General features: G+C 51.1%; 1 protein-coding gene and 1 pseudogene across 1 annotated transcript; both read left to right on the top strand.

The window, feature by feature from the left end:
* The first annotated feature begins 10 nt into the window (after positions 1–10).
* GPR137C (G protein-coupled receptor 137C) lies at positions 11–21,572 on the top strand. The gene is made up of 7 exons (XM_054635131.2): positions 11–427; positions 7,463–7,506; positions 8,183–8,411; positions 10,760–10,909; positions 11,427–11,549; positions 11,645–11,760; positions 19,112–21,572. The coding sequence occupies exons 1-7, from the start codon at positions 95–97 to the stop codon at positions 19,254–19,256; spliced, it is 1,140 nt and encodes a 379-aa protein (XP_054491106.2). The 5' UTR covers positions 11–94; the 3' UTR covers positions 19,257–21,572.
* On the top strand, positions 11,776–19,105 carry LOC143694431 (splicing factor 3A subunit 3 pseudogene; annotated as a pseudogene).
* Positions 21,573–22,164: the final 592 nt, after the last annotated feature.

The following is a 22,164-nucleotide window of genomic DNA, read 5'->3' as shown; positions in this document are numbered from 1 at the left end:
AAGGCGGGGGGGGGAGGTCTCCCCTTTGTTGCATGGGGGTGTCCAGCCGGGGCTGAGGGAAGGCAGGGAGGGGGTCGGTGCCTCCCGCTGCCCCATGGCCCTCGCTGAGGGGGCGGCCGTGCCCTACGCCGTGGAGCTGGGGCTCACCGTGCTCCACACGGCGCTCTACGCCGCGCTCTTCCTCTTCGCCTACCTGCAGCTCTGGCTGCTGCTCTACTACCGCGAGCGGCGGCTGAGTTACCACACGCTCTGCCTCTTCCTCTGCCTGCTCTGGGCAGCCCTCAGGACCACCCTGTTCTCCTTCTACCTGCAGAATTCCCTGCAGGCCCTCCGCCTCCAGCAACCCTTCGCCCACTGGCTCTTGTACTGCCTGCCCGGCTGCCTCCTCTTCTCCAGCCTCTGCCTCCTCAACCTCTATTTCGCCGAGGTAAGTTTTGCCTTTTGGGCAAAACCCCTCCAAAATTCTCTTTCCCAAACCTCCACCCTGCGGGACACCGGGGCTGGAAGCTCCTCTTCAAACTTGGAGCGCCCTGGAGCCGAGGCTTTGGGGTGCGATGGGGATGTGAGCGCCCAGGTGAGGGTGGGGGGCGATCCTGAGGGGCCGATCCTTCGGGACAGCCTGAGGGGATGCGGGGCTGTGCCCTGAATCCCGGCTGGGAGGGAGGTACAGGGGTTATGCCCTGAATGCAGCCCTCGGTCCAGACTTCGGGACAGCCTGGGGGATGCAGGGGTTGTGCCCTGAATCCAAGCTCGGGGGTGGGGGGGGGATGAGCACAAGGATTGTGCCCTGAATGCAGGCTTGGGGAGAAGCACAGGGATTGTGCCCTGAATCCAAGCTGGGGGGGCGGGGTGGGATTTGGGGGGGATGGTGTGAGCTAAAAGTGTGCCCAGAATCCCAGCATCAAGGCTTTGGGGTGCAGGGCTGTACCCTGCCTGCAGACCCCGCCTGGGGGGGACAGCCACATGCCCTGAATTTGGGATTAGGGGGTGCGGGGACATGCCCTGCTCCCAGGTGGGTTTTTCCTCTTTACAACCCAGACCCACCGCGGGGTGTTTGTGTGTGTGTGTGAGGGGGGGCATCACTTGAGGGACTGTTTTGTATCTTTTTTTCTGTTTTTTAATTGATTCCCCTTCTGCAAAGGGGACCAGAAAGTGGCAGCAAGCAGGGGCTGCTCTGGCCTGGAGTGATGCCAACCATTACGTCACCAGCCAGAGCCTCTTCTGCTATTGTTGCTGCGCTCCCTCCTTCCCTCCATCGCTCCGCTGCGAACCCGGCTTGTTGTTCCGCAGCTTGTCAGACAAAAAAACCCCGAGATCCCTCACACAACAGCCCGGGGCAGCCGAGGGGGGCCCCTTCCCAGCGCCAGCATCGCTGCTGGGACAGTGCGGAGCCGCTTGTTATTGTCACCGAGCTGTGTCCCTGCTTTTCTGGGTTTCCCATCACTCGTGTGGTGATTTTTAGCCTCCTTTCCTTAGTCCTTCCACTTGCCTTTATCTCCTAAAGCCCTGGCTCTCCCCTCCCCATCCTCCTCCTGAATATTTTGTTTCTGCTCCAGTTTCTCTCGAGCAGCCCTTTGCTCGCCTGCCTCCCGGTTCGCTGCCTATTTATGAAACAAGTCACCACTTTTTCCTTGCAGCTTTGTTGTTGTTGTTGTTGGGATTCTTTGCTCTGCAGCTCTCAGCTGTTCCCCAGCCTCACAAAGGAATGGCTAGCACACAGAAATCTCTCCAGTGTGTCACCCACGGGAGTTATGATTTCATTTTCCCCAGGACACCAACATTCACATGACACTTGGAGCACTGGGGTTGTTCTGCTGTTCTGGTGCTTTTCCCCACTCTTTTCCCCCTTCAGTAAGCACCTGGAGGCTTTGGGGGTGAGCTGCCTGTTGCAAAAGGTGTTGTTGATGGAGTGGCAGTGCAATAACAAATGGTGCATAGAGTGCACAAATCCATCTTGTCTGCTTAAGCGAGCCTGACCTCCCAGTTGCTCCAGCCAGGAGGGGTTGGTGTCCCTTGAAAGGCAGGGATTCTGTGCTCTGCTCCACAGAGTGGCTGGATTTCTGTTTTCCTCTGGGTCACTGGATTTGACAGCAGATTTGCCTCTCTGCAGGCTTGTTTAAAGGTCCTCTTAAAGTAAATCCACATAGATTCCCAGGCTTCTCCTCCTCCCACGATATCTGTTTTGCAGTGAACTCTGCATGTATCCCATTTCTTTCTCCTTGAAGACCTAGAGCCAAGGGAAATCCTGTCTGAGGAAATAAGAGCTCTGAATCTGGAGTGGGGAAGGATAAAGTGACTTATAAAAATGGGTCTGCTTTGCTCAGCTCCAGGGAGGGCCTGACACTTCCCTGGAACAACCAGGAGGGGTGTCCATCACTCCGTGGGGTTTTTTGGGAGATCTCACTGGTGAAGCTCCAGAGGTTTGGAGAAAAAAGATGGAAAGCCTGGAGCTTTTCTGGCTCCCATTATCTAGAGGTGACTGGTGTGTTCAGTGGTGTGACTCCAGCAGAATGTGCCCCTCCATTCCCAGTTTTTAAGGGCCACTTGGCAGCAGCCTGTGGAAGGACACTGAGCTTCTGCTGCCCTGGGGGTGGCATCCTGAGCTGAGATGCCCTCAGATAAAAGCAGGAGCTGCTGCTGTGCTGAGGGCCTGGCTCATTGTCCCTGTACACAGAGCCTCCTTTGTGGAGATGCTGGAGAAATGGCATCTGGGCAAGAAAATGGCCTGTGCTGATATTTGAGCTGTTCTTGCTTGATTTACTGAGCCCCTCAGGCAGCACAGAGGCTGGGGATGGAAAGGTGCTGGGGAAGAAGCTCCAGGAACAGATACCTGTGGAGAACTGGCATTACTTAACACTCCAGGCTGTTTCAGGGCTGAAATTCAAATCTGCTGAACTGCCTGGTGTTCCTCCTTTCTGTGGGGACAGGTTGTTCTCTTCCTGTCCCATCTTGGCCCCTGAGATCCCTGAGGGGATGCAGAGACCTGACAGAATCAGTGTGGGATGTGTATTTATTTTTCAGAGATCCCAGAATGGTTTGGATTGGAAAGGACCTTCAAACTCATCCAGTTCCACCCCCTGCCATGGCAGGGACACCTTCCACTGTCCCAGCTTGCTCCAGCCTGGCCTTGGACACTTCCAGGGATCCAGGGGCAGCCCCAGCTGCTCTGGGCACCCTGTGCCAGGGCCTCCTCACCCTCCCAGCCAGGAATTCCTTCCCAAAGTCCCATCCATCCCTGCCCTTTGGCAGTGGGAAGCCATTCCCTGGCTCCTTTCATTCCATGCTCTCATCCTCTCCAGCTCTCTTGGGATACTTTTTCCACCTGGAACATCCCTTGAGCTTGGGAGCATCTCTTCCTTTCCACTTCAGCTTGTACCAGAAGGAGTCCCTTCCTGGCAATCTGGAGTTCAGAGTCCATCAGGTCAGAATTCCTCAGATCCATTCCCAATCTTGCCTGAAGAGCTCTGATGTCCAGCCTAGGATGCTCCTTTGCCTTTCCTTTGGAGTAGCTCCTGTGCTGCTTGAACAATGGCAGCTTTCCCAAGAGTCTGCAACTTCTGCTTTTCCCCAGCTCTTGGTCAGGACCATGGTCCATGGAAATGGAAATACATGGAAGGAGCTCAGGGTATTTAGCCTGGAGAAAAGGAGGCTCAGGAGGGACCTTGTGGCTCTGCAGAACTCCCTGACAGGAGGGGACAGCCAGGGGGGCTTGAGCTCTGCTCCTAAGGGGACAAGGAACTAGAGAAATGGCCTCAGGCTGTGCCAGGGGAGGTTTAAATGGGATATTAGGGAAAATTTATCCTTGGAAAGGAGCTGCCAGGGAGGTTTGGAGTCCCCATCCCTGGAGGTGTCCAAGGAACCCCCAGAGGTGGCACTCAGAGCTCTGGGCTTGTGACAAGGTGGGAATCAAGCACAGCTTGGACCTGATGGCCTTGGAGGTCTTCTCCAACTCAAATGATTCTGTGAAGTGCAGCCACAACAACCTTGATCTTAAAGACCTGCTTGAGCCTTTGGCACTCCTGGTTGTGCTGGGAATCAGCAGGGATGGGAAGGAATGCTGGCCTGGTGGTGTGGCCAGAGCCCTTCACCTGCCTGGCTTGCTCTGAGTTCTCCATGTGAGGAGATGACATCAGCCCCTTTCATCCCTCCCTGCTCTCATTGCATGGAGACAGCCATGGAGAGAGCATCCAGCCTGGGAGATGTTTGTCTCTACTGTCCTGGATCTTCCTACATGGAAAACTGGGCAAATCTCCATCCTTCATTTCCCTCTTTCACCTTCCCTGTGCAGCAGCCACCTGGCAGTGCCCTGTGCCTCAGAGGGACAGCTGCTGAGGCATCTCTGAAACCCCAAACTGCTCCATCCCAGAGCTGATGCTTCCCATGTTTCCCAGAGGAACAGGTGGCCCTGCTGGGCACCAGCTATTCTGGGAAAGGAGGGAACATGCAGAATTGCAGCCTGTGTTCAGGATGGCATGGAATGAGCTCAGCACTAATATGAGGGTGGTGAGGGATCCTCGTGGACAGTTCCAGCTCTTCCTCTGTGGGTTGAAGCTGGGGTTTGCACACTTGGGACAAGGTGTGATCCCAGAATAATCTGTGCTGTGCTCCCATCAGTCTGTGGTGAGGAGAGGGATCTGTGTGGGGATGTTGGGGCAGGGCATGGTTGTGTCTTGTGTCTGCAGAGCCCAAATTCGTGTTGTATTTATGAAGCAAAAAAAGGATTTGATTCCAGTGGACAGCAACAAGTTCCTGGATCTTTCAGATCTGCTGGAAAGTAGCCTGGTTTTGGTCCAGCCTGAGTGCCTCTCTGTAAGGTTTAAGGTTTAAGATCCTGCCTTTTGCAGGCACTGGGAGTGGTCCTTGGGTTCATCTGTGGGATCTGGGATGTGTCACTCTTCTTCCCTTAGCAGCTGTGACACCTTCTGAGGGTGAGTGTGTCTCTGAACACACCCTAGGGGCTCTCTGGGATGTGATGTAAGAAAATCACTTTTATGGGATAAACCCACCCAAAAGCCCCCAGCATCATGGAAGGCTTTGGGGTCTGTAGCTCATGTCAGCCTCACCTTCTGGCTGATGTGGAGTGCCCAAGGGATCCATGGCTCTGGAAAGGCACCTGGGTATTCCAAACTGCTGTGAAAGATTGGTTCAGAGTAAATGTTCCCAGTCCTGCTGCTCTGTGCTGCTGAGACCTCTGGTCTCTCTTTTCATGCTTGATTTCTGGAGCTGGGCTCAGCTCAGATTTGAAGGAACTGTTCAGTTTGCAAGGATTGCTGCTCACAGCTTGGCCTAATGCACCTGCTGAAGCACAGGGCTCTATTTTTCCTGTGTTTCTGAAGAACAGAATTGCTCCTGAGCTCTCTGTGCTGGGTTTTTCACAGCAGAACCCTCTGCCTGAGCTGTCCTTGGGCTCTGGGAGCAGCAGAGCCCTGTGCAGGAGGCTCAGAGCTCATCTCAAGGATAAGAACCCAGAGACACCCTGTGCACTCTGCTGGTGGCACCTCCTGACCCAGTCCCTGGGAAGGAAAAGCAACCTTCAGATAACTTATCAGCCTTAAGAGCCAAAACCACCAAAGCAGAGGTGGCTGTTCCTTTCCTGAACTTATTCCTATAACTTTCCAGGGGCTAATAAAAATGTAAGGCTGGAGCTGTGGTCTCCCTCTGCTTTCCATGGCAGCAGGCCAAGCATGAGGCTCAAATTGCTGTTGCACTCTTAACCCTGACTCAGCTTTGTGTGCCTTCATCCCTGGGGCTGCAGGGGAGGGTTTGGCAAGAGTGTCCTGCCCAAAACAGCATCTCCTGTGAGCCAGGGGCACTTCCCTGCTCAGCTGAGGGGCTGTTCTCAGCTGGGAACACAACATTCCCAGCTGGAATACAAGCCAGGGACTCTGCAGGGCTGTTCAGAGGCTGAGGTTACAGCAGGAGTGCAGATTGCTCTGTGGATTTCCATGATGCTGCAATGGGTGCTGAACCAGGACTTTCCCAGCTGGATGTCACCAGTGCCTGTTTTGACAGGAAACAACCTCAAGTTGTGCCAGGGAATATTTAGATCCTAAGTGGATGTTAGGAAAAAATTCTTCACTGAAAGGGTGGTGAGGTGTTGGAACTGGCTGTTCAGGGCAGTGGTGGAGTCCCCAGGCCTGGAAGTGTTCAAAAAACTCGTGGATGTGGCACTTGAGGGCATGGTTTAGTGGTGAATGTGGTGCTGCTGGATCAATGGTTGGACTTGGTGACCTTGGAGGGCTTTTCCAGCCTCAGTGATTCAGTGATTCCAAAGTGCCTGAATGTCACCCACTGCAAACAAGGGAGGATTCAGGGATATTTCTGGTTTGGAGTCACCGTGTGGCCCTTCCCAAGGCCCAGTTTCTTGTAGCTGAGATGAGTTTTAGGGCTCAGAGTGGATTGTGGCACACTCCTGTCACTCTGTGTGCCAGGACAAGGGGACAGGGAGCATTCCTGAGGCTGGATACCTCCCTCTGCTGAAGAACCACAGCTCATTCCTCACTAAGTCAAACTCATCCTCTCTCAGGAAGAGGAGCCAGGCACTGGAAGTGGCTCTTGGAGGAGAATCACTGAAGCTGTCCAATGTCCTTTGAAATGCTTGGAAGCACTGCAGTGGCTCAGACAGCCCTCAGATCCTGAAATGGCTCTGGAAATCCCCTTGGCAGCAGCCTGATTCCTGAAGTTCATGTGCCATTTCTACCTCAGTGCTGACTTGGAAGCAGGAGCCAAGGAATCCCACCAGGATAAAAGGTGCCTGAGGATGCCTGGGAGGAGATGAGTGATCCTTCACTGCTGACAGGGAAGGTGCCTTGTGGGAGAAGGGAAACTGAGCCTCCACAGCTGAGCAGTGATCCCACTGTGCAGCTGGGATCACCCTGGATGTGTCTGTGCCTCTTCCCAAGTTCCTTGAAAGTCTCCAATCAGGACATGAGCTTTGCCTGAGGCTGAGTGTGACTCCAGCTCTGGGATCCTTCCTGGTAGGGTCTGGAGCTGGACACAACCCAGTTCTGAGCAGTGTGAGCACTGGTTCCCTGTGCCTTTGCAGCAGGAATTCACATCTGAGCTGTGATTTGGGAGTATCTGCACCTTCCTAAACTGTCCCTGCTCCTCTGACATGGAAATCCAGCATGGCTGAGGTCCTAAAATAGCCCAAAACATTGGGAAAAGGAGGTGTATTTTTGAAGGATGTTAAAGTGCTAAACTCCCTTCTTTTCTTGAAGTCTTCAAGGTGTGGTGTTAAAGTGCTTGTCACATATGGGGTGTTAAATATGTTTATGGTTGTTGGGAACCTGCATTTGGGCTGGGCTTGTACAAGGAGGAAGTGCCATTCTTTTGGGTCCAGAGCAAGACTTGATGCTGATAAATAACCCAGATTCCTTGGAGATGTCCAGCTGGGTTCTGATTTCCCTGTTTATCTCTTGAAAGGAAACCTAAATTAATCCTGTGCAAATCTTTCCTCCAGGTCATATTCAAAGTGAAATGTGCAGCTGAATTCAACAAGTACAAGTAAGTGCTGCTGTCCTGACCTTCCCTCCAAAGCTGGTCCCAGAGGAACTGGCTGGGAAGGGGAGGGCCAGGCCCCAAAAGCTGACCAGAGCTCTAATTCCATACCTGTGCTCTGAGAAAGGAGCAGAGTTTCACCTTGGAGCAGGACTGGGAGCTTCAGGGGTGCCAGAGGAGCTCGAGCATCCCAGCTCCCCTGGGTGGACTCTCAGGGTCACTCTGAGCTGTCCCAGCCCAGGAAAGATCAGCAGAACAAGGCTTGAGCAATGGGAGAGCCCCAGGTTTGTGCAGCCCAGGTGCTTCCCAGGGAAACCCAGGGTGGAAAATGCAAGCTCCAGGGGCTCTCAAGGAAGGAGTTGCAGTGGTTGTGATGACTCATGGCTTATTGACTGGAGTTAATGCAGAGCTGGAACAACACTTAAAATCTGCAAGATAAGAACCTGACTGTCAGAAGATGAGTCTTGTAACTCATGACTGCTTACGCTGCTCATGTGTTATGAGAGCAGCTCCAACAAATCCTCTGCAGCCTTGGGCTGCCAATACAACCCCTGAAATTTGCTGGAATGCCTGAGCTGCCCAGCAAGCTGAGCCCTGGGAGGCTCTGCTGAGACAGGAGGGAGGTGCACAATGAACCTGGCTTTGTCTCACTGACCATTTTTTCCCCTCACCGTGTCTCCAGGGTCCTGTTGTACCTGGGCTCCATCCTCACCAGCCTCCTGTTCCTGGTTGTGAATTTAACCTGTGCAATGCTGATCCACGGGGAGGTCCCAGAGAAGCAGCTCAGGTGGACGGTCCTGGCCCGGGCTCTGGTCAACGACAGCCTCTTCATCCTCTGTGCCATCTCCCTGGCCTGCTGCATGTGCAAACTGGGAAAGATGTCTTCAGCCAATGTCTACCTCGAGTCCAAGGTGGGTAAATGCCTTGGGAATTCCCTCTGGGACTGCTCAGCTGGATCTGGGTTTGCTCACTCAGGGCAGCGCTGGCCTGGTGGCACCTGAGCTGCTCTGGCTCAAATTCTCCTTCCAGCATGGAGGTGGCAGCTCTTGGATTCCTCCCTTTCACAAAGTGCATGCTCCTGCTGTGGGAGTGGTGTTTCCTGCATGTTTTAGGGGAATACTTTGTCTGCAGCTTTGGCATAACAGATTTATGAGCTGCTTCTGCCTTTCAGGCACAGAAAATCCCAGGTTTGCCTTGAGAGGGTTCTCTCAGAGCAGCAGATGCAGTTTTGTCTGTGTATTTTACCTGCAGCAGGTGTGTCATGATTTCCTGCAAAGGGGATCCCCCAGAAATCCAGCATTAGGTGGGCTCTGCTTGGCTAGGATGAGATGAGGATTTTGGAATGGGAGGAGAAGTTGCTGTAGGTCCTGTCCCAAAGCAGAACAGGTGAGGGTCTGAACACACACAGCTCTTCTCCAGCAGATAGGAAAGGGGAAAAGCCACCAGCAGCGTGGCAGGAGGCTGCAGGCAGTGCCCACCTGAGTGCCTGGAAACATCCAGAGGAAAAACCAGAGCACCTGAGCACAGCCAGCTGAAGCTGAGGCTGTCTGTAGATGTCTGGCTCCTTAAGCAGCAGAGGGCATCGGTGGCTTCCTGGAATGCAGGGGGTGTGGGCTGGGTCTGGTGTCCTGCCTGGCTCTGTGACAGCTGTCCAGAGGCTGCAGGTTGCATCCAGCTCTGCAGTGAGGCAGGAGCAGAGAAGCTGCTCAATCCCTGCTGGCCTGGGCCTGCTATCCAGCTCTGGCTGCCTCTGGACACTCATTAACTCACCCAGTTCCCCCAGTGCAGGAACTTGCTCTCCTCACATGCCCGAGGCTGCCCCTGGGCTGTGTGCAAAGTGCTCCAGGGAAGCCTCTGCTGTGCACTTGGATACTCACCCTGCTGAAGGTCTCTGCCTCCCTCCCCTGCCTTGGGGGCATCCTCTGATGTTGTGTTTGGGAAATTGCTGCAGAAGCAGGCTGGGGATGAGCAGAAATGTTACACAGATGCCCCAGAAGGTTGTCCTGCCCCTGAACTCAAAGGCACACAGCAGGGCTGGAGGCTGCTGCCTCCACACTGAAGGTGGGAATGTTTGAGCTGTGGGAAGGAGGCTGGACTGCAGCCAGCTCCTGTCCTGGGGTCCTTGTGAGCTGGAGATTTGCTTCTGCAGCCTTTGTGCCTCATTGTGCTGGCCTGAGCACCACAGGCTCAGCTTCCAGTGGCAGCAGGATGTGTGCTGGGCTCCAGGGCTGTCACTTGTCTGTTGGCACCTCTCTCCTGCTGACTGTCTCAAGACACTGTCCTGAGCTCCAGATCTAGGAAGATAGAGCTGGGATGTGCAGCAGACCACTGGGATGAGCTTCCCCAGCAGATTCTCTGCTTAAACACAAAGGCAGCTCAGGTGTGTTTGTCCCTCACTGTGACTTGGTGCCTCCCAGCAGCCATTAAAGGGATTCATGGATGGATTTAACAAAACCTGGTTTATCTCAGCATTCCTGAATGGTTTCAGTTGAAAGGGATCTTAAATCCCATCCAGTTCCAACCCCCTGCCATGGACTACCTTTAACTAGATCAGGATTGCTCCAAGCCCATCCAGCCTGGCCTTGGACACTTCCAGGGATCCAGGGGCAGCCACAGCTTCTCTGTCACCCTGTGCCAGGGCCTCAGCTCCCTCACAACCAAGAATTTACTCCCAGTATCCTATCTAACCCTGCACTCTGTCTGTTTGAAGCCATTCCCTGTGTCCTGCCCCTCCAGGCCATTTTAAATTGTTTCCATCTTTATTGTGGGCTCCCTTCAGATACTGGGGTTCAAGCTCTGGGTCTTTGTGCCCACCCCAAATGCTTGAGCTTCCTTCTTAGAGGAGTGTTGGGGTGCTGGGTGGCTGCATCTGAAAGGGCTGGGTGAACACCTCTGCAGGGTCTGGCTGTGAAGCAGAAGTTGATTTTCCTGCTGGTTGGTTGTTGGCCTTGTGGAGATTCCCAGAGGAAGGCAGGGGGTGGAACAGCATCTCCTGACCCCCAGTTTGGAGCTGACTGACAAAGTCCTGCCAGGGACACTCCAGTGCCTCAGATCCTTCCCTGATCCCAGGCAGCTCTGGCTGTGTGGCTCCTGCAATGAACTCATCACATGAGAAAGCTCTTAGCCAGCTCTGAATATTTTAGCAACAACATACAAATGTTCTGGGTCATTCTTGCCTGCACAGCTGCTCATGCATTTAAGGGAACAGGGAAGAACATCACAGCTCTGTATTAAAACTCTTTATTTCTTCCTGTCCTAGGGAACATCTGTCTGCCAGGCTATTCTGGTGGGATCTGTAGTGGCCCTCCTGTATTCCTCAAGGGCTTGCTATAACCTGGTAGCTGTGGCCATATCTCCAGACAATGTTCCTGGTCCTTTTAACTATGGCTGGGACAACCTTTCAGACAAGGTGAGTGTGTGACCCCCAAATGCAGAGCCAGTGAAGTGAGATGCAGTCACTCCTCATCCTGTGAGGATGAGCAGGGGGCTCTGGGGGTGGGGTCTGAGTAGCTGAACCCCCACATGAGCTGCCTTTCTGCTCTGCTTGCTCTCTGCACCCAGCAAATCTGAGTCCTCCTCTCCCCAGCCACTTCTTCAGGAAGGATTCCCTGCTCTTCCCTTCCAGCCTGCCAACTCTTCTTGTGAGGGAGAGGAGGGACAGCTCAACTAGAGCAGAACAGCAATGCTTAATCGGGCATGGCTGTGTGTGAGGGGGAGTCACTGGTGTGGGCAGGAGCTCCCATGCCCTGGTGGCACCCTCTGAGCAGAACCAGCTCACCCAAACCAGCAGCAGCACCAGGTGAAGGTCACTGTGCTGCTCTGGGGACTCCTGCCTTTGGAAAGGTTGCTCTGCACTCCCAGTTCCAGCTTCTGGGAGCTCTCTGGGTGGCTGGGATGACACAGACCCCTCTGCCTTGTGCCCACAGGTGCACGTGGAGGTGAGCAGTGAGGAGTACGTGGTGTTTGGAGTGGTCCTGTTCCTCTGGGAGCTGGTGCCAACCACTTTCGTGGTGCTGTTCTTCCGCGCTCAGAGACTGAGCCAGAACCTGGTAGGCCTCAGCAAGTCCCCCTGTGCTGGGAGGAATGCCTGGCATCACTTTTTGGGAATGTTTTGCTTCTGGCCTAACTCCTTTCTCTTTGGCAGACTCCAGCAGGGATGGTCAACAGCCACAGCTACAGCTCCAGGGCCTATTTCTTTGACAATCCCAGGCGCTACGACAGCGACGATGACTTGTCACGGCTCGGGGCCAGGGAAGGAGGGTAAGGAAGGGTTGTGCTGCTGCTCTGCTGCCCTCTGGGGCAGCACCAGAGCTCCTGGCTTCTGCTCCCAGGGAAAACTTTGGTGGAAGAGGCAGCTTGGGTGAAGTAAATGGGGCAGGAAGCCTCTGACAGAGCTTTTGTTCCCTTGTGCAGCTCACAAGGAGCTGTTTTTATTGGGCAGAAGTGACCAGCTCAGAGAGGTGGATGGTGCTCACAGGTGGTGATTACAGACAGGAGAGCTGGGATCCATTTCAGAGGGCTCTGAAATGATCTCCAGAGGGGTTTCTCCACTGAGGAGTGAGAGCTGGTGAAGTTCTGGAAGGGAGTGGGGACAAAGCTCTGCAGGAAGTGCTGGTGTGGAAGACAGTGGTCAGGTATCCCCAGCAAAACTCTTACAAGGCATCCTGGCAGCCCTATCACCTGTCTCCATGGAATGGTTAGGGATGGAAGGAACCTTAAAGCCATCTTGTTCCACCCCCTGCTATGGTGGAACATAATGGGCTTTAAGGTCCCTCTTGTTCCACCACCTTCCACTATCCCAGGCTGCTCCAAGCACTGTCCCTCCTGGCCTGGAACACTTTACTTCCTTTTCTCTTCCAAGTCCCTCAGTGTTGGAATAAATCAGCTGAAACTCCATTTCCTTCATGCAGAAAGCCAATTCCTTATTCACAAAGCTCATATTTATAGGAAATACCAGCACTGTATTAAACCTAATTTGTCAGCAATGCAGTGAAATTCAGTTCACTGGTCAGTAAGGGCTATTGTATATGTCTATCAAATTTTCTCTCTCTACATATGTTTACATTTTTCCTTTGTGGATTCTCATGGGACAAATTTTATTATTTACACAGGTGCATTTGTTTTTCACCCTCAGAATAGATTGTTGTGTTAAAGGAACCTCTGATTCTCAAAATAGCTTCACATGGCAACTTGCAAATTGCTTGTTAGCTGCACTGAGAAGAAATGACAGGCCAGCTTTGGCAATTTGATTTCATAAGGCCTTTTTTTAATAATTCTTCTACCTGTCTACAACATCTCACCCATTTCATTAATTTAAAAAAGGCTCTGTTCTGATTGTAAACCAGCTTGCTCTTGGGAGGGTATTATCTCATTAAGGTTATCACTGGTTATCTATTAGATATGAGATGAAAGACTGATTACAATCACAAAGCTTATCAAATTCTATCAAGTCATTGACACAGGATTTCACAGCATGAGAAAACAAAAGAATGATGTCCAATGTCTCTTAGGGCTATGGAGATAAATGACCATTGTGTTAAAGTCCAGATAGTTGGGACTCAGGAGAAAGTCCATTAGCTGGAAATGTTGATCTTTGACATCACTGAATGTCCTCATGGGTCAGGGAATAACTGAGAAAGGTTAGTAGGAACACTATACAGTGATGATGACATGGGGCTTTTGTTGGCAAATTGCCCCTGTATTTTGCAGACACAGCTGAGCCTTGGCAGTCCTGCTTCTGTTCCTGTTCTGGCCACGAGGGCTGCAGGGTGATTGGGTTATTTCCCTTTCACTGGGCCTCGTTTTCCCAGAGGTGATGGGTGATTGATTGAAGGAACAGGTGACCACTTTGAACCTGCTGCTGCTAAAACACAAGCATGCCCTCTCTTGAAGTCAGTACATCAATTAAGCTTTGCTAATTGAGGCATACTCAATCGGGATTTAGATTTGATGATCTTTATTCCAAATTTCTCATGCAAATATTGCACTATTCAAAATTCTTTGTTGTCTAAATTTCTAATGTACATATTACATTATTTGGATGTTCTTAAGGCACTAAATTCTCCTTTTTGTTTTTGCAAAATGAGATGCATGTATTTGCTTATCAGCTTGAGGAAACATCAAGGCAAAACCATTCATGTAGTGAACAAAAAACTGACAGCAATCAGGAATAAGCCAGGTACAACAATTAAGACTACTTCAGATAATACACATAATTAATAATACATGTGAAATTAGGTAATTAGGAATCTCTGAAACACTGAACCATCATCCCAGAGTCTGTGAACAGCTGACAAACCTCAATTTAGTGAGGGCTTGGATAATTATTTCCAGATAATAATTCCCAAGCTCACTCTAAAGATAGGTTCAGCTGTCATATATAAAGGGTCAAATTGCCAAGTCAAAGTGACCTGAATCCAGTTTTGATGCAGAAAACATTGGGTTTATTGACAGATTCTCCTTCCAGGTAGAGCTAAGGCCTGGCCACAGCCCAGGCTCCATCTGGGAGGGAATTCCCTAAACACATTTTAAAACAAGGCTCTTAAGAATAGCAGTTATGAGTAAAGGCCTTGGGTTAAAGACTAATCAAACCATCCAGTAGTTGGATCCCTCCAAAGTTTCCTTCAGGATAGAGATGCTTCAAACACAGCAAACTCCTGGAGTGCTTCTGTAATAGGTGGCAAAACCACAAGATCAGCAGTTCAGAGCAGGCTTTCAACAAAGCTCAAGTATCTTTTCTTGGAAGTCTGAAAACCACTTAAAATTATGGGACAGCATTGGGTCAAACCATAGAGCCAGTGCAGGGACTAGCCAGAGAGCTAAGCTGGTTGAAGAGATGCATAAGCAGCTAGAGAACAAAAAAGAAGGATCCTGACACCACATGAGTCTTTTAGATAATTGCACAAAGAGATGTTAAAGCATATAACAAGCTGGCTATAAATACAGTAATAACATTTTATGAATGATGCCTATTATAAAATCAGTACATTCACATCATGTAATCAATATATCCGTGGTAACCCTCTCAGGAAGATGAGATAACACCTTTCTAAACAGTCATGTACCTATGACAGCAAATGTAACAAAGGAAAGCACTGAAACAGCTTACAATCAACAACAGCCATAATGGAGAATCATCACTGACTCTTCTGTGTTATCTATGGAAGATACAACAGCAGAGATTGTAACAAGCAACAGAACCTTCACAAAATCCAGGGTGAACACACTGTATCTTCTTTATCCACAAACAGCTGTTTGTCAGTGTTTCATCTCAGCTGTTTTAGTCACAGTCATCTTATCTCTTATAAAAACAGCTTTATATCTTACAGCATAGAAAGGTAATATTTAACTGTCTTAGATTGCAATGCAAGATGTAACCAGATGTATTCTATCACCAGCTGTTAAAACCAGGTGGGGGAATGTTCTTTATCTCTTCCATGACTCATCCCTCAAAACTCCAGGGGGAGAGCTTCTCTTAATGGGCCAGCTGTTAAAACCAGGTGGGGCAGTTTTCTTTATCTCTTCCACAATGGATCCTCCCTCCAGGAGATATCTTCTCTAAATGGGCCAGTGAGTGTCCCTGCATGGCTGATAAAATTCCATCATCCCACTGGGAGATGCTCTGCCCAGGGGGAGGAGCTAAAGCATTCCTACCTGGATATAATTTGATGCTTGGAACACCACAGCAGCCTTTTCCACTGGATTCCCAGAGCAAGACTAGACACCATTGGACCTTCAGAGGACAACTACAGCCTTCTACAGGATCATCCCTTCAACAGAGCCACATTTGTCACTGCAGGAGAACTGCAACCACCATTTATTCAGACAGCTACCTGACCCTCAGGGTGTCAGGTTGTATTCTGAGTTTGTCTGCTTCAGCAGTAACATTTTATTTGTGAGCTAATTATTTCTAAACTTTAAGGAACTGCTGCAGATAAAATTCAAGGTTATAGGACTTGGTTAAGAAATTATTTGCTGCCCATAATCTTGGGAGAAGAGGAGAGCTGCAGGCACACAGGGAAGCAGGATGGAGACAATCCTGGAGCAGCAGCAGCAGCTCCACGAGGAGCAGGAGCAGCTCATGGACATGATGGTGAAGGAGATGGTGAAGGAGATGCTCACCAAGAAGTCCAAGCTCCATGACCAGATCAACTCAGACCACTGCACCTGGGCCATGCAGGACAGGTCCATGGAGGTGAGCAGCAGCCTGTGGGAGCTGGGTGATGACAGGGATGGGCTGCGTGAGGAAGAGCTCAGCGCCGTTTCCGGGCCAAATCAATTTGTGGAGTTTCACAACAGACTGAAGCAAATTAAGGAATTTCACCAGAAGCACCCATGTGAGATCTCTGTTCCTATGTCAGTGGAGTTTGAGGAGCTGCTCAAGCCACAGACAACCTGAGTGAGGAAGCTCAGGATCTGGTGGAGCTCACAGATGAGGAAGGGTATGGATGATACTTGGATTTGCATGATTGTTACCTCAAGTACATTAACCTGAAATCATCAGAGAAATTGGATTATATCACTTACTTAGCCACATTTGACCAACTCTTCAGTATTCTCAAGGAGAGAAAAAATGCTGAATATAAGAGGTATCTTGAGATGCTCCTTGAGTACCTGCAGGGTTACACAGATTGAGTGGAACCATTACTGGACCAGAATGAACTTTTTGAGAAAATTCAGGCAGAGTTTGAGAAGAAGTGGCAGAATGGCACATATCCAAGCTGGCCAAAAGAGACCAGCAGTGCCCTCACCCATGCTGCTGCCCACCTGGACCTCTCAGCCTTCTCCTCCTGGGAGGAACTGGCCTCCCTGGGACTGGACAGGTTAAAATCAGCTTTGCTGGCTTTGGGGCTGAAGTGTGGTGGGACTCTGGAGGAGCGTGCTCAGAGGCTTTTTAGCACTAAAGGCAAATCCCTGGAAGCACTTGATCCTTCCTTGTTTGCTAGGAATCCAAAGACAAAAGGAAGCAAGAGAGATGGTGAAAGAAATAAAGATCTTGCATTCCTGGAAGCTCAGATTTATGAGTATGTGGAAGTTCTTGGGGAACAAAGACACCTCACCCACGAGAATGTGCAGAGGATTCCAGTGGGAACAGGGTGAACAAAAAGACACGAAGACCTGAAGCACCAAGGGCTGCTGTGGGTGTCCCTAGGTGAAGGATCACAGAGAAAATCTGCAGAGAGAGTGGGTCTGGCAGCAGCTCTGACTTCTTCAGTGTCTGGATTTTGTATGTGCATGAATATAGATTTCAAGAATACTTTATAGAGTCACTTTCTAGTAAGCCCCTTAGACATTGTTTTATATAACAAACAAAACCAAAAAACAAACAAAAAAAACCTAACAAAAAACAAACAACAAAAACAAAAAAAAAAAAAGGAAAAATGGAACAGAGGTGCAGTGGCCAAGCCATGTATAATAGGTTTCTTAGATGAACATCAATGAAATATAGATTAGCTGATCTCAAGTGATGGCCAGGCACTGCCCCACACAGGGGGAGGAGGGCTGAGCTGCCCCATGCCCCTGCCAGCTAGGGAAGGGAAAACTCTGTGGCCTCATCCTGTGCCACTGCACCTCTGTTCTCCCCCTAAACACTTGTGGTTGAAAAAGAGGCAGGGAAAAGGCAAGAAAACAAACCCTAAAAACTGCACACATTTTTCTACATTTGACAAATGTAGAAAAATCTGAAAAGGCACCAAGCACCCGCAGCTCTCCTCTTCTGTTTTGCAGTCTGTGAGTTCCACAGGGGCCTGCCAACCGAGGGGCCCAGCCCAGGTGGAACCACTGGGTCTGGAAAGAAGCTTTGCTGCAAAAATACTGTCTGGTCCTGCTGGTCCTGCAGTTTGAGTTCTGCTGGAGGATGAGTCCTGCTCAGATGGCTGCCTGTCTGCACCATCTGGGGGGTAACTTCATCCTGACAGAGGTCATTTTGCACAAGCACACCACTAAGTTCTGGTTCTGGGCTCCTGGTTCTTCATTGGTTTCTCCACGTGGTTTGGCTCTTGCTGCCCCTACTGCTGTGTCCAGCTCCAGGATAGAAGGGAAATGACTGACACGGGGGCTGTGTGCTCCTGAGCAGCCGCATGCAGGGACACACACAGGCACTGTCCCAGAGCCAGAGTGTAGGCTCAGAATCCACTAAATGCATTTACCTAATCAGGGACCAGCCCCATGACCACACAAGACAGTAACAAAGCTATCAGCATATACTTATCTTACTTTCTCTCTCCTTTTCCCAGCATATTTTGCCTCTTCTAACTCACAGTTTGCCTTTCTTTCTGTGATGTTTCCACACGGTCGCCATTCTCACATGTCATTTCCACATCACTTTTCTATTCTGCAACTTGTTTCCCCACCCCTCAGCAGTTGACTGTTCACTCACCATGGTTCTTGAGACTGTTGTCCCCACGATTTGCTGGGCCCTTGTCTCTTTGGCAGCTCTTAGGCTGCCTCACCTTCCAGGACTCTCTTTGGGCCATGTATCTCCCGAGGTTTGGAGACCACATTTGTGTTCTGCCACTCGCAGTTTAGTTCTCACCAGGTGCACACTTTCTCCCTGGAGTTGTGTTCATTTCCATGCATTCCACACCCTCTGCAGCCCCTCTGCCTGGGTTCCACTTCACCCCCTGCCTCTTGTCTTTGCTTGTTCCGTGTGTGCTTGAATTTCTCTTTGTGCTGATCCTGCAGCCAGCGGTGCTGCTGGTGGTTGGTCCATGTGCTGTGTCTCCTCTCACTGCTGTTTGCTCCCACCTCAGCCATACTCATGGCCAGCTCCATCTTCCTTTCATGACTTTGTATGTTCCATCTCTAAATCCTGTCTTGCCACCCAGTCCTGGGGTCAGCTTGGCTCATTTCACCTTTTTTGTGACAAACTGTTCATCTCGCGTTGGTCACGTCTTTGGGGGTCACCATGTGTTGGAATAAATCAGCTGAGACTCCATCTCCTTCATGCAGAAAGCAAATTCTTTATTCACATAGCTCATGTTTGTAGGAAATATCAGCACTGTGTTAAACCTAATTTGTCAGCAATGCAGTAAACTCAGTTCATTGATCAGTAAGGGCTATTGTATATGTCTATCAAATTTTCTCTCTCTACATATGTTTACATTTTTCCTTTGTGGATTCTCATGGGACAAATTTTATTATTTACACAGGTGCATTTGTTTTTCATCCTCAGAATAGATTCATGTTAAAGGAACCTCTGAGTCTCAAAATAGCTTCACATGGCAACTTGCAAATTGCTTGTTAGCTGCACTGAGAAGAAATGACAGGCCAGCTTTGGCAATTTGATTTCATAAGGCCTTTCTTTTATAATTCTTCTACCTACCTGTCTACCACACCTCACTTGCTGCCCAGGGGTGTAGAGAGCAGTTCAGAGCTTCTGGCTCCTCTTGACCAGCAGGGCCTGGTGCTCTTCTCCTTGTAGCTGTCTCATCAAAGCCAAGTTTCTCGGAGATACTGTACCTTCAAACTTCCACCTCCTGACCACTGCTGGGAGCAGAATCTGGAAGAGCCAAATTATTCATCCCTAAAAACTCCATGCCTGTTTTTTTTTTTTCCTGCCTCTCCTGCAGCTTGGCCACCTCTCAGTCTGTTTTTTCTGTCTCTCCTGCAGCTTGGCCACCCCTCAGTGCTCGGGCTGCTACGGTTCCCTGGCTGGCACCGACGGCGCCGCGGACAGCGCGCCCTTGCTCTGCGCCGCCGGCGGCTCGGAGATCAACCAGCACCAGCACAGCTCCCACCCTGCCCCACACAACTGAGGAGGCTCCCTCTCTCTGTTCCCAGAGTGGCACTCATGTATAGGATTGTAACCTGGTTTTTTTTCCTCTTTTCCTCCTCTCCCCCTGAAGCATCTAACTCATGACACAAACATTCCACTACCTGCCGCAGCCGCGCGCGCCGAGCCCAGGGGCTGCAGGCACTTCAGTCAGAGAACTGTGACTTTAAGGTACCATGTAGCAAAGTGAAGCTGAACTTCTCTGGAAGCTTTTTTTTTTTTTTTTTTTTTTTCTCTCCTTGGTCTGGTCTTCAAGATGTTGGCAGCTAAATGCACCAGAGCTTCCTCACTAGAAAAGAAACATCAAATGCATATTTGCACTTTTATCTGCACACTTGGAAGGAACGAATCTCGCTCGGGCCGTGCTTGGCCTGAGACTGTTCTAGTTACTGTTTTAATTGCACATCCAGAGCTGGGAGAGGCACTGGCTTCTGCAGAGATGTGTTCCCTGAAGGACTCTGCATCCCTGGGAGCGGGGAGCTCTGTCTGGGCAGGGCCCCCGGTGCTGGATGCTGGAGTTTTCTGTGCCATATTCCCACCTGGCAGGGCTGGGTGAGGCCCTGGGGCTCGGGGGGTCTTGCCCTGCCTGCTGGTCCCACCTGGCTGCTGCCCTGTCCTACCTGGGCCTGTGGCTCAGAGCTGAGGGAGGTCACTGTTCCTGCTGGCCTCGTGATGGCCCCGTGGCAGAGGGGCAGGGCTGGAGCTGGCTCAGCAGGAGTGTGTGTGCAGGAATGTGTGTGAATCCAGGGCTGCTGCACCCCTGGGTGCTGGGAGCAGCCCTGCTCCCCCTCCTCCTTGCCCACAGTGGGGCTCCCCTCATCCCCCTCAGTATTAAATTGCATTTAGCAGATAACCAAGAGTTTTAACCTGAAGTGAATGTGAACTGCTGGGTCCCCACCGAGGTGCAGGGGGTGTGTGGCTGCCTGTGGAACGTTGCTGTTGCTGAAGGAAGGGGCAGAAACCACAGGGATCTGATCCTTGGGCTCCTTACTCTGCCCTCCACGCGGACCTGGGGCCTCCCCAGGTGGGTCAGGTCCCTCTGTCTTTCCTTAACCAAAATAGCCAAGTTTGACCCAGCCTGGGCTCTCTGCAGATGAGGCTTGGTGTTATTCCTGGCTTGTCCCTGAGCTGTGGGGATGAGCAGGGCAGCTTTGGATAAAGGCACTGGTGCAGGGAGGGAGCTGCTCTGACCATGGGGCAAATCCACCCTGGGACTGCTTTTAACCTGCCTCGTGCTGCTCCAGCCCCAGTGTGGCACTGGGAGCCAGGGAATGCCGTGCTGGGAGCTGTGAGAGCAGCCCCAGCCTGGGGCATCCTGTCCTCACCAGCCTGTCCCCCTCACCCCTGGGGCTGTGCTGAGCTCGGTGTCACTTGTCTGTCCCACTGCCCTGTCCCTGTGTGTGGCCTGTGCTCTCCCTGCTCGCCTCCTGCTGGCCCAAAAAAGCAGCAAGTCCCGGCTCTTTTTTGGAGAAGGCAAAGATGGGAACTCTGAGCACACCCCTTGCTCCAGTGTCCACCCCAGCTGCTCCCCTGTCTCCTGGCAGGAACAGGTTGCTCCATCTCAATCCCTGCTTGGCTTATGGCAAGGCTGGTGAAGGGCCAGGCACTGTCACCCTTCCCTCTGCTCCCATAAGCCTCCAAAGACAGCAAGTGACACTCGTGGCCCCTGTTCTTGCTTAAATTCCAAAGCACTAGGAGCACTTTAAGTTTTACTTTGGAGGGAAAGGAGTGTAGTGCAAAAAAAAAAAAAAAAAAAAAAAAAAAAAAGAAAAAGAAAAAAAAAAGAATAATTAAAAAAAACCTACAAAAACCAAGGGCTACAGGCTCATTGTTCCTCTTGCACTGAAGCACACAGCCACACTATGATCTTCCTGGGTTTTGGGGAGGGCAGGTCAGGGCAGTGAGCCTCGTTGCTGATGGGCCCCTGAGCGAGTGGCCAAGTTTGGGTTTTCTCCTCTGTCTGGACTGACAGCTCCTGCTGGGGCTGGTCCTGTGTTTTACTGAAGTCATTTATAGCTCAGAAGTTACAAGGACTTTTTTAATGCATAGTTGCCTTTCATTAAACTTTCTTTTGGTTTTTTTTTTGTTTTTTTTTTTTGTGGGGTTGTTTTGTTTCTGGTTTTTTTTTTTTGTTTTTTTTTTTTTTTGGTATGGTTTAACAGTGTTCTGGCTTTGCAGGTGGGCAGCAGCTGCTGCCCCAGGAGCTGTGGCCAATGAATGTACCTATTTGTTCTTCACTAAACTGTAACCAAGCACTACTCTGTTGAAATAAATTAAAAAAACAACAACAAAAAAAGGACTTTCTGTGCTGGGATGGCTCCCAGGGTGACCCAGCCAGCTCCAGGTGTGGCCCTGTGATCCCCTGTGCCCTGCCAGCACCTGGCACATCCGATGGCTCTGGGATGGGCTCTGGGGGTGGCACAGGGGGGTTTCTTTTATCCTCTGGTGTTTCTCTGGCTGCAGCCCTGAGGGAACAGCTGGAGCTGTGCCAGGACAGGTTTGGGTGTAAATCAGGGAAAGGTTCTTCCCCCGGAGGTGCTGGCACTGCCCAGGGAATGGGCACAGCCCCAGGGGTGCCCAGGGTGGGAGTGCTGGGGTCTGGGCAGGGCCAGGAGCTGGGCTGGGCACTCTGTGACCCTCGTGGACCCCTCCCAGCTCAGGGAGGCTCTGCCTGGGCCTGTGTCTCCATCCCGTGAGGTGCAATGTGCTCCAACCACTGTCCCAGGAGACTCTTCTGGCCAGGGGCTGTGCTCTGTCCTCTCCACGACTGCCTCCCCCAAACCCAGCAGCACCTCCAGACCTGGAGCTTCCTTTATTCCTTCCCCAGCTTCTTCCACACCCACACAGCCTTGAGCCACAGAGCAGCAGCTCAGCTGGAGCCCAGGCTGCTT

The sequence above is a fragment of the Agelaius phoeniceus genome, chromosome 6 (genome assembly GCF_051311805.1).
Source record: "Agelaius phoeniceus isolate bAgePho1 chromosome 6, bAgePho1.hap1, whole genome shotgun sequence".
NCBI classification, from domain to species: domain Eukaryota; kingdom Metazoa; phylum Chordata; class Aves; order Passeriformes; family Icteridae; genus Agelaius; species Agelaius phoeniceus.
Note: the sequence above shows the minus strand (reverse complement) of the source record. Positions and strands in the feature narration are given on the sequence as shown.